Below are 14,300 nucleotides of genomic sequence, written 5' to 3'. Positions count from 1 at the left end.
GCCTGCGGCCTGCTCCTTAGACCTTCCAGGTCCCATGGGCTTACGGGCTGCCCCCTGTCCCTGCTGCTGAGGCCAAGCAGGCGGCCCACAGGGGCCAGGGCTAGGAGAGGCCCCAGCCCCCGCCCCCTGCGGAGAGGGTGGGGAGGGTGGAGCTGTGGGAGTTTCACTGGTTTAAAAATACACAGAGGAAGCGAGTGAGAGAAAGGGGAAGGGGAGGTGGGAGAGGCACCTCAACTTTGATGTCCAGAGCCTTGAGTGGCCACTCGCAAGCTGGCCAAGGGCTTCACACAACTTGCCAAGATGACAGAGGGGACCAAGAAGACCAGCAAAAAGTTCAGTGAGTGCGGGGTGCCGTCTGCACTGTCCTCCATCCCTGGCTCTCCTCTGGGCCTCCCTCTGCATCTGTTTCTTCATCACTGTCTCATTTCTGTTTCTCTCTCTCTCACTCTTTTTCTTTTTTTGTTTTTTTACTTTTGGACACCAGTGTCTGTCACCCAGGCTGGAGTGCAGTGGCACAATCTCGGCTCACTGCAGCCTTGACCTCCCAGGCTCAAGTGATCCTCCCACCTCAGCCTCCTAAGTAGCTAGGCAAGTAGCTAGGACTCCAGGCACAATTAAATTTTTTTTTTGGCCGGGTGGGGTGGTGGCTCACGCCTGTAATCCCAGCAGTTTGGGAGGCCGAGGCGGGTGGATCACCTGAGGTCAGGAGTTTGAGACCAGCCTGGCCAACATGGTGAAACCCCTCTCTACTAAAAATACAAAAAATTAGCCAGGTGTGGTGGCGCATGCCTGTAATCCCAGCTACTCAGGAGGCTGAGGCAGAAGAAACGCTTGAACCCCGGAGGTGGAGATTGCAGTGAGCGGAGATTGCACCACTGCACTCCAGTCTGGGCGACACAGTGAGATTGCATCTCAAAAAATAAATAAATAAATAAAGTAAAATAAAACTGATTTTTTAATTTTTTTGTAGAGACCGGGGTGGGGTCTCACTTTGTTGCCCAGGCTGGTCTCAATCTCCTGGGCTCAAGCGATCCTCCTGCTTCTGGCCTTGTTTCTGTTTCTCTTTGTCCATGTCTCTGCAGACGTCTCTGCTTCTGGGCATCCCGTGGCTTTCTGGCTGTCACTCTGGCCCAGCATCTCTGTCTCTCCCTCTGACTGACTTCGTTCTCCATCTCTGTGCTTCTCTTGTCTCTGTCTCTTTATCTCCCCACTGTGTCTCTCGATCTGTGCAGTCCACCATGTCTCTGGCTGTTTCTGACCTCGCAGCCGGGCAGGGGAGGCGTTCGCACACTCCATCCCCTGCCCGCAGGCCTGGGCTCACATGGGATCCCAGGTGGGGAGTTACTGGGGCGGCAGGGGGATGGGGGCGTCATGGGATCCCAGGTGGGGAGTTACTGGGGCGGCAGGGGGATGGGGGCGTCATGGGATGCTGTCCCACATTCCCAACAGCAGTGAGGCTGGGACCCAACACTTAGGTGGGGAAAGAGCCCAGAGCTACTACAACCAGGCTCCAGGGTGAGGGGCCACACTCGCCCACTGCTCTGTTTTCCTGTGTCTGTCCTTCCCAGTCCCAGCAAACTTTTTCTGTCTCCTGATTCCTTTGATCTGACCCCACCAGGGTGGGGGACGGGTGGTGTAAAGGGCAGTGATTGTGACTGCATTTCCCAGATGGCAATGCTGAGGCCCGGAAACTTGCCTGAGGTCACACAGACTATTGAGCAGGGCCCAATCCCAGACCCTGGACTCTGGGCCTCAGTTTCCCTCCTGGCCCCCACTATCTCCTCCTGGTGCCCAGGAGGCAAAACCAGTGGTGCTGAGAAAGAAGACGGTTGGAGGTCCTCCCTCTGGCCACTGATGCAATTTCCACCCCCACCGCATGCAGCGGAAGGGCAGAGCGGCCACATTTGCCAACCACGTTTCTCAGGAGACCAAGGCAATAACCAAATAGGGCTGGCAGGGCTGGGAAGCAAATCCCTGAGCACTGACCCAGCTGTGCCGAGCCCTGGGCCTGTGTCCAGGCTCAGCCATGGCCTTGCTGTGTGACCCTGGGGGAGTCCCTCCCCATTGCTGGGCCTGTTTCCTCCCTTGTCAACTGGGGGCATCCTACCTGCATCCCAGCACAGGCGTGAACAGCTGAGGAGGTGGAGGATGCTGAGGATGTGGAAAATGCCAGAGTTTCTCCTTTTTGCTCATCTGGAGGCTGTGGGGAAGTCAGTTGGTGGTGGCTGTGAGAAGGGACAGTCCCACAGCTGGGGGCAGGGGGAGGGAACTCACATGCACCCCCGCGGAAACCAGGAGATGGTATCACCCCAGCCGTTCCTCTTGAGTCTGGAGCTGGGCTCAGCTGACAGGAAGGAGAGAACCACAGATGGTGCGACCCTCAGGCTCGCAATAACCCCCTCCTCATTCCACCCCCACCCCAGGTGCACAGAGGCTGGCTGGAACACCCCCCAACCCCCTACACGAGCACAAAACATGCATACCTGCTCCACCTACCAGCAGTGTGACCTCAGTTCATTACACTGCTCTGAATCTCAATTTTCGCATCTGGAAAATGGGGATTAAACTGTGTCACTGAGTTATGCTGAGAATTCATGCAGCACATGTTTGGCAGATGCAGAATCATTTTCAGAAAATTTTAAATTATTATTATTAGTGGCCAGGCAAGGTGGCTCACCCCTGAAATCCCAACACTTTGGGAGGCCGAGGTGGGTGGATCCCTTGAGGTCAGGAGTTTGAGACTAGCCTGGCCAACATGGTGAAACCCTGTCTCTACTAAAAATACAAAAACCAGCTGGGCGTGGTGGCACGTGCCTGTAATCCCAGCTACTCGGGAGGCTGAGGCAGGAGAATCGCTTGAACCCAGGAGGTGGAGGTTGCAGTGAGCCAGGATTGCACCACTGCACTCCAGCCTGGGTGACAGAGCGAGACTCTGTCTCAAAAGAAAAATAAATAAATAAATAATTATTACTATTAGAGACAGGCTGTTGCTCTGTTGCTCAGGCTGGAGTGCAGTGGTGCCATCATAGTGCACGGCAACCTTGAACTCCTGGTTTCAAGCCATCCTCCTGCCTCAGCCTCCCAAGTAGCTGGGATTACAGGCACAAACCAGCACGTCCAGCTAACTTTTTATTTTTATTTATTTATTTATTTATTTATTTATTTTGAGATGGAGTCTCACTCTTGTCGCCCAGGCTGGAGTGCAATGGCGCAACCTCGGCTCACTGCAACCTCCACCTCCAGGATTCAGGCTATTATCCTGCCTCAGCCTCCCAAGTAGTTGGGATTACAGGCATGCACCATGCCCGGCTAATTTTTGTATTTTTAGTAGAGACAGGGTTTCACCATGTTGACCAGGCTGGTCTCGAACTCCTGACCTCAGATGATCCGCCCGCCTCAGCCTCCCAAAGTGCTGGGATCACAGGCGTGAGCCATGGCACCAAGCCTTACTTTTTTATTTTTTGTAGAGACAGGGTCTTGCTATGTTGCCGAGGCTGGTTTTGAACTCCTGACCTCAAGCAATCCTTCTGGCTCATCTTTCCAAAGTGTTGGGATGACAGGTGTGAGCCACCACACCCAGCCCAGAGACATTTATTGTCATCATCATCATCATCATAGTCTTTGCTAATTCTGATTGAGGCTATTGTGTGCCAAGCACCATGTTAAGCGTGTTATTTATAAGCTTTTCTTTCTTTTTCATTTTATTATTTTTTTAAATTTTGAGACGGAGTTTTGGTCTTATTGCCCAGGCTGGAGTGCAATGGTGCAGTCGCAGCTCACTGCAACCTCCGCCTCCCGGGTTCAAGCAATTCTCCTGCCTCAGCCTCCCAAGAAGCTGGGATTACAGGTGTGCCACCACACCCGGCTAATGTTTGTATTTTTAGTAGAGAAGGGGTTTCATCATGTTGTCCAGGCTGGTCTCGAACTCCTGACCTCAGGTGATCCACCCGCCTCAGCCTCCCAAAGTGCTGGGATTACAGGCATGAGCCACCATGCCTGGCCTGAGCTTTTTTGTAATTCTCACATTGCCCTAGTGGGTAGGTGCTAGAATCTCTATTTTACTGATGTGGAGAATGAGGCTCAGCTTAGAGAGGTCAAGTGACTTGCCTAAGGTCACACAGCTAGGATGTGAAAGAGCAGGAATTCAAGTCCAGGGCCACGTGACCCCAAAGCTCCCATCTTATACCACTTCTAGGGGTGTGTTAACAATTTTAGAAGGGGTGTCCGGGAAGCCGGCAGCCCTCTTCAGCCCCTCACCGAGTGAAACTGCAGGAATTGTTCATTATTATCACTGACGTTGTCATTAACTTCTTTTCCTTCCCTTCCCCTCTGCTAGAGTTCTTCAAGTTCAAGGGCTTTGGGAGTCTCTCCAACCTCCCTCGGTCCTTCACTCTGAGACGATCCTCAGCTCCCATCAGTAGGCAGTCCCACCTGGAGCCTGACACCTTTGAAGCCACGCAGGATGACATGGTGACGGTGCCCAAGAGTCCCCCAGCCTATGCCCGCTCCAGTGACATGTACAGCCACATGGGCACCATGCCTCGCCCCAGCATCAAGAAAGCACAGAACTCACAGGCTGCCCGGCAGGCCCAGGAGGGGGGTCCCAAGCCCAACCTGGTACCCCGAGGTGTACCCGACCCCCCGGGCTTGGAGGCAGCCAAAGAGGTGATGGTGAAGGCCATTGACCCTCTAGAGGACACCCCAGCAATGGAACCCAACCCTTCAGCAGTGGAGGTAGACCCCATCAGTAAGCCTGAGGTCCCCACAGGAGACATAGAAGAGGAGAGACCTCCCAGGGACGTGCACTCAGAAAGGTAGGTGCCCAGGGGCTGGTTGGGACCTGCAGGGATGGCTTCTGTTTTTTTCTTTTTCTTTTTTTTTTTGACAGAGTGTTGCTCTGTCTCTCAGGCTGGAGTGCAGTGGTGTGATCCCGGTTCACTGCAACCTCTGCCTCCCGGGTTCAAGCAATTCTCCTGCCTCAGCCCCCCGAGTAGCTGGGACTACAGGCGCCCAACACCATGCCTGGCTAATTTTTGTATTTTTAGTAGAGACAGGATTTCACCATGTTGGCCAAGCTGGCCTCGAACTCCTGACCTCAGGTGATCTGCCTGCCTCGGCCTCCCAAAGTGCTGGGATTACAGGTGTGAGCCACCGGGCCCAGGCTTCTTTTTAACCCAGTACACATCTGGGTTAAAAAGAAAAAAACCTACACATTAACCAGGTGCTTACTGTAGACCAGGTACTGTGCTAAACCCTTTACTTGTAATTAGCAAAAGAAAACTGGCAAGGAGAGACTGTTACTGTTTCCATAGGACAGATGAGGAAGCTGAGATTCACAGAGTGACATCATCTGCCTCAGGCAGGGTGCATATTTGCTAATGACAAAGCCAGCATGTGAACCGAGACCTCCTGCCTCCAAAGCCCCAGTCAGCCTCTAGCATGGGCCCTCAGCTGCTGGATGGGTCCTAAACCCAGTCACTAGACCCCTTCCCTGAACCCCCTCACCCAAATCGTCACCGTTAGTTCTGCTGAACAATACCTCCACCTAGTCTAGAAAATCATTTGTCAGCTTACTTTGGTTATAGGGTGAGTTGACTTCATGTAAAAATACAAATTGTGATGATAGGACAATAGCTCCCATTTAGTAAGCATTTTTACTGGGTATCAAAACAAATATCTCACTGAAAACTCCATAGAAGATTCAATCATTAAGGCTGGGTGCGGTGGCTCATGCCTGTAATCCTAGTATTTTGGGAGGCTAGGAGTTTGAAAACAGCCTGGCCAACATGGTGAAACCCCGTCTCTACTAAAAATACAAAAACTAGCAGGGCGTGGTGGCGCGTGCCTGTAATCCCAGTTACTCAGGAGGTGGAGGCACGAGAATTGCTTGAACTTGGGAGGTGGAGGTTGCAGTGAGCCGAGATCACACCACTGTACTCCAGACTGGGCAACAGAGCAAGACTCAGTCTCGAAAAAAAAAAAAAGATTCAATTATTAGCCCCACTTACAGAGTGGGAAACTGAGACTCAGCCAAGGTTACACAGAACTGGGATTTGAGCAGGAATCTGCTTGCTTCCAGAGGCTGCACACTCATGTACAACATTAGACTCACCACCTTCTCAATCCTAGGGCCATGCCTTTCACACCCTGGGAGACCCCTCAGTCCCAGCCAAAGGAGTCCCCGGCTTTTCAATCCTTAGAACCTTTGTCTCAACCACACCAGTCACATGTGCCTGTCGAAATAAGAAAAAAAGTCAGCTGGCCGGGTGCAGTGGCTCACGCCTGTAATCCCATCACTTCGGGTGGCCGAGGTAGGCAGATCACAAGGTCAGGAGTTCGAGACCAGCCTGGCCAAAGAGACCAGCCTGACCAACATGGTGAAACCCTATCTCTACTAAAAATACAAAAATTAGCCGGGCATGGTGGCGGGCACCTGTAATCCCAGCTACTCGGGAGGCTGAGGCTGCAGAATTGCTTGAACCTGGGAGGCAGAGGTTGCAGTGAGCCAAGATCACGCCATTGCACTCCAGCCTGGGCGGCAAAGCGAGACTCCAACTCAAAAAAAAAAAAAAAATGCCAGCTGAGCAAAAGCAATTGTAGGGCCAGAGTTCTGGGACCTTTCTTTCTTTCTTTCTTTCTTTTTCTGGTAACTTTCTTGAGCAGCTTTTTCCTGAGACACCAAGCACAGCCTCTGTCTCTGAGCTGTAATTGCCTAGACCCCTGATCAGTGAGGACGACCACGTAAAGGGGTAGAGTGAATCCAGTCCAGATTCTGCCTCTTACTGGCTGCATGACTGGACAAATCTCTTCCTCTCTTGGAGCCTCAGTTTCTCATCTGATAAATGGACATAACAATAGCACCTACCTGGTCGGTTTGTGGTGAGGATTCAAGAATAACATACCTGTAAAATCTCAACACAGTGGCTGGCATGCTGCACTCAGTAAATGGGAATGCTGTATTTACGATTAATAGAACTCATGTTTTTCCACCATCCCCGGCTGCCTTCTGCCATCCCCTCCTACATTCGTCCTCATTCGGGCGTAGAGGACCAACGATTGTATGTAGCTGAGAGGGCCTGATGATGGGTCTTGGGGCGTTCTAAGACACCCCAAGGTATGAGACTGCACCGGGAGCCTAGCCCCTCCCACCCAGGGAAGCCGAGTTTCGCGGGAGCGGGGCGGGGCGGGGTGGGGCGAGGCGAGGCGGAGTTGAGGGCGTGTCTAGGGGCGTGGTCTACCCACGCTGCGCGGAGAGCGGCTGGGGAAGCGAGCGTTGGAGCCGGGAGGGCGAGGCGGAGGGGTGTGCTAGGGGGCGCGGCCTTCCCGACACTGACTGATGGGGAGGGGGCGGAGCGAGACCGCCGGCGGAGGGCCGTGTCCGAGGCGGAGAGCGTCCTTCCCTGCCGGTGGAGTAGGCGGTGGAGCGGGGCCAGGCAAGGAGCGCAGGGGCGTGTCTGGGGGCGTGGCCTACAGGTCAGTCTCCGCCCCCGGAGTCCGGCACTGAACTCCGCAGCTCCGTGGCCTGAGAAAGGCGGGAGCCGCTGGGATTAGGAGGTCCCCGGGCTGCCGGCGGCGACAGCGGGGGAAGCATGACTGCTGTGGGCCGAAGGGGCCCCGTGCTGGGGTCCCGAGGGTGAGTGACCGAGCTGGGCCTGGGGAGGGCCAGCGAGGAGCAGGAGAGGTCGAAGGAGGAAATCTGCACCCCTGGGGCAACTGACAAATTTGGGGGTGGGGTTAGCATCAGGGACTTTTCTAAGCCAGCTTTCTTTGGGTGTAACTTTGTCACCGCAGGTCAGGCATCTGCTTATCTACTCTACACAACAGCCCCAGGAGAGAGGTACTACTATCACCCCCATTTTACAGACGAGGAAAGAAAGGTTTGCCTGCCGAGTTTGACACAGCCAGTGAGCATCAGAACCAGGGTTTAATCCCAGCTTCCTGGCCCATGCTGTTAACACCTGGGAAGCACATTCCTCTCCAGCAGGGCCAGGGCCGCTGAGAAAGGTGGTCTTGAGAAACCTTGAGAATGGCAAGTCCAGGACCCAGCCCAAGCCTTCTTCCCCCGTGGACAGAGCCCTGGTGGGCCTAGCAGTGCCTCTGGCATCATGCTTAGCCAGGAGCTGACCAAGGAAATGGAGAGACTCTTCCCCTCCAGCATCTGGAGTGTCCCGAGGAGGATGGGGTTAGCAGACCAGATTGAGCCCCCTTCTGGTGCCCTGGGACCCAGTGCTCCATCTGCCCCCCAGGGACTGTTGAACATTCCTTCCAGAAGTCCCTGAACCTCAACCCTGTGCCCTGGAGTCAGGGGAGCAGCCTGACCCATGAGATCTCAGACTAGCCCTGCCCCATTCTGGTCCTTAGTCTCCTCAGTAGCCCAGATGGGCCTGAGATGGTCTCTGAGGATCCATCCAGTTTGGGGAGGAGGACATTTGGGAAATGCCAGTGAGCAAGTTCAGGGGCCCTGTTCCTGAGTGTCTAGAGGAGGCCATCCCAGGCCTAAGCTGGGGAGACAGTGTCCCTCCCCCACCCCTGGGGAGGCAGGGTGCACCTGGAGCAGGAGGAAGGAAGGGGAAGAGGTGAGGCTGCAGGGGTTTCCTGGTGTCCTGTTCCCTGCTGAGATCATGGGGATGAAGAGGAAGGAGGGAGGAGGGACCTTTAGCTCCCCCGCCTAAAAAAGGAAAGCACCAGCCTAGCCTGCCCCCTACCTCCCAAGGACCCTCAGTCTTCTGCAGGTCCCAGAGAGGCACCCTCCCTCCTCAATCCATGTTACAGAGGAGGAAGCAGAGGCCTGGAGAGGGGCAGGAAGCCCCAGCACTCCCTACCCCACGCCCACCCACACTGGATTTGTCAGGGGAGGATCCCACCAGGCATGATCACCAGCTGACAACCAGCAAGCACCTGACAGGTGTTGTCTAGCTCAACACTAGACTGGGGTGTGAGGTGGGAGCCTACTTGCTCCATTTTGCCAGTGAGGAGACTGAGGCTTAGAGAGGGGAAGGGACTCTCCTGGGGTCACAGAAATTGGGTGTCAGGCCTCACTATTTGATCCCAGGCCTGACTAGCTTCTAAGCCCAAGCTCTTAACCACTAGGGCCACATTTCTCCTCCTGCAAGGAAAAATCTCAAAGCTTTTTCTTTTGTTTTTTCTTTATTTATTTATTTTTTTTTTTCGAGATGGAGTTTCGCTCTTGTTGCTCAGGCTGGGGTACAATGGTGTGATCTTGGCTCACCGCAACCTCCGCCTCCTGGGTTCAAGCGATTCTCCTACCTCAGCCTCCCGAGTAGCTGGGATTACAGGCATGCGCCACCACACCTGGATAATTTTTTTTTTTTTTTTTTGTATTTTTAGTAGAGACGTAGTTTCTCCATGTTGGTCAGGCTGATCTCAAACTCCTGACCTCAGGTGATCCGCCCGCCTCAGCCTCCCAAAATGCTGGCATTACAGGCATGAGCCCCCGCGCCCAGCCAGCTTCTTCTACCATTATTTCAAATGACTTCCCATGACCCCCTGGAAAGGAGCCCATTTTACAGATGAAGACGTTGAGATTTTTGTGAGGCTAATAACTTGCTTGAGTTGATGCAGTTAGTTGAATGGGAATGATATTCATTTTCATTTTGACTGAGGTACAGCTATGCCTCAGACACTGTTCTAGGTTCTGGGAGATAGCGGTGAGCATGGCAGACAAAACCCTGCCCTCATGGAGTCCCCATTCCGGGGAAGGGGAGACAGATGATAGACAAGATAAATGAGTTCTGTGGTCGACTAGAAGAGAAAAGCCTTACCGAGAAAATTTAAAATCAGCTCTAGAATTGGTTGGCGAAAGTGGGGAGTGGCTGGTGGTGCCAATTTAAGAAGGTCAGCCAGAAAGAAAGGCTCAGTGAGGAAGTGGTGTTTGAACAAAGGAGACGAAGGGACAAACCCTCTTGCTGTCTGGGAAGGAGCATACCAGGCCAAAGGAACAGCGTGTATAAAGGCCCTGAGGTGGCATGTTTGGGGAACAGCAGAGACCACTGTGGCCGGGGCAGAGCAAGGTGGGGAGGACAGAGAGGGGTGGGCTGGGAGGCTGGGATGGAAATGGGAGCAGATAACGTAGGGCCTGGAAGAGCCCAGTGAGGACCTGGCTTTGGCTCTGAGCAAAACGGGAGCCATTGCTGGCCTTGAGCAGTGGCAGGCCCCACTGTGACTTATGTTTTTAAAGGACCTCTTTTTAGGATAATCTTTTCTGTGTTTGATATTTTTTTGAGACAGGGGCTTTATTCTGTTGCCCAGGCTAGAGTGCAGTGGCTCGATCATAGCTTGCAGCCTCGAACTTTTAGGAGGATCTGATTGCTGTTCTGTGTCGCTTTTTAGTGCCTCATCTGAGTGTCCTTTGCCTCCCACCTAGAGATCCAAGCCCCTACCCTCACTCCCAAGGGGCTGTTTGGAAGGAAACGGAGACTTGAGAACCAGGGGTACCCTGTGTTGCCCCTGCCCCAGCCCTGGTGCCAGGCACTGAAAACAGGCCAGGATACTCCCCCCACCACTCCATTTCCTTTTGGAATGTTGATTCTGGTCCAAGAATTCCCAACTCTCCCCAGAGTCCCACGACCCTCTCGGCCCTGCAGGGTGACGTCAGCTGCCGGGCATCTGGTAGCGATTACCCACCAGGGGTGGGGGTCGTGGTGGGCCGCGTCTGTGCAGCCTCTTCAGGCTCTGGGAGGCTAGTCCTTGTCTTCCAAAGGGGCCCAGCTGCTCCTGGCTCTCATTTCCTGTGGAGACTTTCTCACAGTCCTTGAGACCCCCGGACGCCTTGGGCTGTGGGAACTGGGCTGGCTTGGGAAGGATGGGCTGTTCCCCCGACCCCTAGCTGGATCCACATCCCCCCAAACCCTCAGGGGACCCAGTTGCAGGCTGCTGGACTTGCGTGGGGTGAGGGCTGGGGAGGATAGGGGTCAGGTACAGCAGTAGCTCAGAGGCCCACTGACTGTGTGACCTTGAGCCAGTCCCTTTTCTTCTCTGAGCCTTAGTTTCTCCATCAGTAAATTGAGAACAATGACAGCACCTGCTTCATAGAGTCACTGTGAGGACGGGATATGTCAGGTGGAGCATTTATTCTGGGCTTGGCCCAAGCAAGTACCAGTAAACAGGAGCTACTCATGCTGTAGAAGGGGAAACTGAGGCCCGATGAGAGGGACTTGCCCAGAGCCATGCCACTTCCTACCTCCCAGCGGAGGGCCCTCTCAGGCTCCACCCCATTTCCTCTTCCTGACATTGGTTCTGGGTTCTGGTTGAAATGTTGTTTTTTTGTTTGTCTGTTTCTTTGCCTTCCCTCTCTAGCTTCTCCTCCTCTGCACCCAGAAGTGGCTTCCAATGTCTGGGGGAGTCCGCCCATGTAAGGAACAGAGCAGAGAATTAGACATCAGGCCATCTGGTTCTAGTCTGAGCAGCTGCATGCCCTGGGTCAAGTTACAAGCTTCAGTTTTCTCCCCTGTAAAATGGGGCTTCGAAATCACAGGCATTCCCTTAGCCGCTAGCACTCAGTAGATGCCTTTTCTTTTCTCTCTTCTTTGGCAGGTTTTGAGACTTGGGTGGCAGCTCTCAGGGCCCAGCATCCTCAGCTACGCCCTGGGAAGAATGGCCCCTGCTCTGCCTTCTCCTCACAGGGCTGTCGCCCGTCCTGAGCTCCTGCTGGACACTGCAGCCCACTCAGGAAAACTGAGGGCTCCAGACGGTGGAGAGGGAGCAGAATGTGCTGGGCACAATGGTGGCCCATCTTGGGGAGTGGGGCAGGGCTAAAGCCAAGAGTCTTCCCAGCAGGGAATCCCACAGGCCCCATGGCTGGTGTCCTGGGAGAGATAGGGCTTTCCACCCAGCTCTTTTTGCCCAGGGCCTTTAAGGACTGAGAAGCTCAGAGCAGGCAGGTGCCTGTTGCTTCTCTGCGGTGGGTGAGTGAAGATGGGCCTGAAGGAAGGAAAGAGGCTGGGCACAGGGCTCACGCCTGTAACCCGAGCACTTTGGGAGGCCAAGGCAGGTGGATCACCTGATGCCAGGAGTTCAAGACCAGCCTGGCCAACATGGTGAAACCCCATCTCTACTAAAAATACAAAAACTAGCCGGGCATGGTGGCGCACGCCTGTAGTCCCAGCTACTCAGGAGGCTGAGGCAAGAGAATCACTTGAACCCGGGAGGTGGAGGTTGCAGTGAGCCGAGATCATGACACTGCGCTCGAGCCTGGGCAACAGAGCAAGACTCCATCTCAAAACAAACAAACAAACAAACAAACAAACAAAAAGGAAGGAAAGAAACTTCAGCCCCCCAGGAGGGGCATGGTGGGTGGGTGGCAGATCTTCATGGGTGGAGCCTGGGGCAACAAGAGGAGCCCCACATGGGCCAGGGAACCTTGCACCCCTCCTTCTCATGTGGTCCTCACAGCCCCTCTGGGAAGATAGTTATAATGTCCCCACTTTACAGATGACGAAGTTGAGCTTCAGAGAGGGAAGGCAGGGAGCCAGGGATCAGGGGCAGGGGAAAAGCTGAAAGGCAGGTGGCAGAGGTTGGGGAGGTCTCCACTTGAGGACGTATGTCCAGGCCTCAAGGCCCAAGGGAACAGACAGGGAGAGAGAGTAGACAGGCCTGTGCAGAAGACCAGGTCGCCGTCATGAAAGAGGGCCAGGGTGGGGCAGGATGGCAGCCTCTCCCCACCCCTTTTCCTACAGGGCCCCTGGGGGAACGTCACCCTTCCTTCTGGCCCAGGATGAAGGCCCTGAGGGTGAAGCTCAGATTTAAACATGCATTGGGAAAATAAGGATAATGGGTTTTAATTGCTGCTCATTAATCCAATTAATTAAGCTAATGTATGCAATAAGTGGTATCAGTTATCAGAACAAATCAGTTAATACAGGCAGTGAAAGGGGTTGGTTATTTAAATAATTAATGCTGATGATTAATGGGACTGATTTAGCTCAATCGTCACTATTATTTATTAATTGATTTCACCACTAATACGGCAGGAGAAATCTCTTTTAGGTTTGTAAAATGAGGAATAAATAAATTAATTAGTGGAGCTGAGTTTTAAAAATTGATGCTTTGATTCCTGGATTTGATCATTACAATGGGAGGGAGAGTTTTCTAGAAATCCCCAAGCAAACTGAACTCTGAAGGCTGAGTAGGAATGACCCTAGCCAAAAGGGAGTGAGGACATTCTAGGCAGAGGGAACAGCACGTGCAAAGGCCCTGAGGCTGCAGGGGGTGGAGCTCTTTGGAGGAAGTTTGAGGAGGCCAGAGTGCAAGGAAGGGAGAGGAGAGAGAAGAGATTTGACTAGCAGAGGCTGGGTCACAGATGGCCCAGCCAGGAGGACTAGACTTTGTCCTCAGGGCTGCAGGGGGCTGCTGTGACACTCATTCATTCATTCATTCAAAAAAATATATTTACTAAGTTCCTGATGGTTCCTGACATTGTCTAGACAGAAACACAAACCCTTGTCCTTGTGGGGCTGATGTTCTAGTGAGAGAAGCTAGTCCCTGCATGAGAGGAAATGCGTGCTAAGTCAGATGAGGGGTCAGGGCACAATTAAGCAGGGAAGGGAATGTGGTAGTGGAGGAAGATCACACTTTCAGAAAGGGTGGCCAGGGAAGGCCTTGCTGAGAAGGGGACATTTTAGTGAAGAACTGAAGGAGGGGTTGGGTGTGGTCGCTCACACCTGTAATCCCAGCACTTTGGGAGGCTGAGATGGGATGATTGCTCCAGCCAGGAGGTCGAGGCTACGGTGGCCATGATCTCACCACTGCATCCCAGCCTAGACGACAGAGTGAGACTCTGTCTCGAAAAAAAGAACTGAAGGGCCAGGCATGGTGGCTCTTGCCTGTAATCCCAGCACTTTTTGGGAGGCTGAGGCAGGCAGATCACCTGAGGTCAGGAGTTCAAGACCAGCCTGGCCAACATGGCGAAACACCGTCTCTGCTAAAAATACAAAAAATTAGCCTGGCGTGGTGGTGGTCACCTGTAATCTCAGCTACTTGGGAGGCTGAGGCAGGAGAATCGCTTGGACACGGGAGGCGGAGGTTGCAGTCAGCCAAGATCGTGCCACTTTACTCCAGCCTGGGCGATGGAGCGAGACTCCGTCTCAACAACAGCAACAACAACAAAAAAGAGCAGGAGGGAGGGAACCCAGGGGATATCTGCAGGAAAAATATTCCAGGCAGCAGGAATAGAAAGTGCAAAGACCCTGAGGTGGGGTGGGGGAGATGGAGCAGTGCGGGTGAGGGGGAGTGTGGTGGGCCGTGGGGTCAGTGTGCAAGGCTGTTTCCAGGACCTTGGCTCT

The 14,300-nt window shown here is 53.6% G+C and overlaps 1 protein-coding gene across 3 annotated transcripts in view; it reads left to right on the top strand.

The window, feature by feature from the left end:
* The window catches only part of SH2D3C (SH2 domain containing 3C), a 47,029-nt gene that overhangs the window by 6,587 nt on the left and 26,142 nt on the right, over window positions 1–14,300 (top strand). The window contains exons 1-2 of one of the 3 annotated variants that reach the window (XM_054501374.2): window positions 197–337; window positions 4,337–4,814. In XM_054501374.2, the coding sequence (XP_054357349.1) occupies window positions 301–337; window positions 4,337–4,814 (515 nt within the window). In that variant the 5' untranslated portion in view covers window positions 197–300. Of the gene's footprint in view, window positions 1–196; window positions 338–4,336; window positions 4,815–7,251; window positions 7,634–14,300 lie in introns of those variants that run through there. The other 2 variants (XM_054501373.2, XM_054501376.1) reach the window with 2 other exon arrangements.

The sequence above is a fragment of the Pongo pygmaeus genome, chromosome 13 (genome assembly GCF_028885625.2).
Source record: "Pongo pygmaeus isolate AG05252 chromosome 13, NHGRI_mPonPyg2-v2.0_pri, whole genome shotgun sequence".
Classification (NCBI taxonomy): Eukaryota; Metazoa; Chordata; class Mammalia; order Primates; family Hominidae; genus Pongo; species Pongo pygmaeus.
The sequence above is the reverse complement of the archived record's forward strand: the minus strand, read 5'-3'. Positions and strand labels throughout refer to the sequence as shown.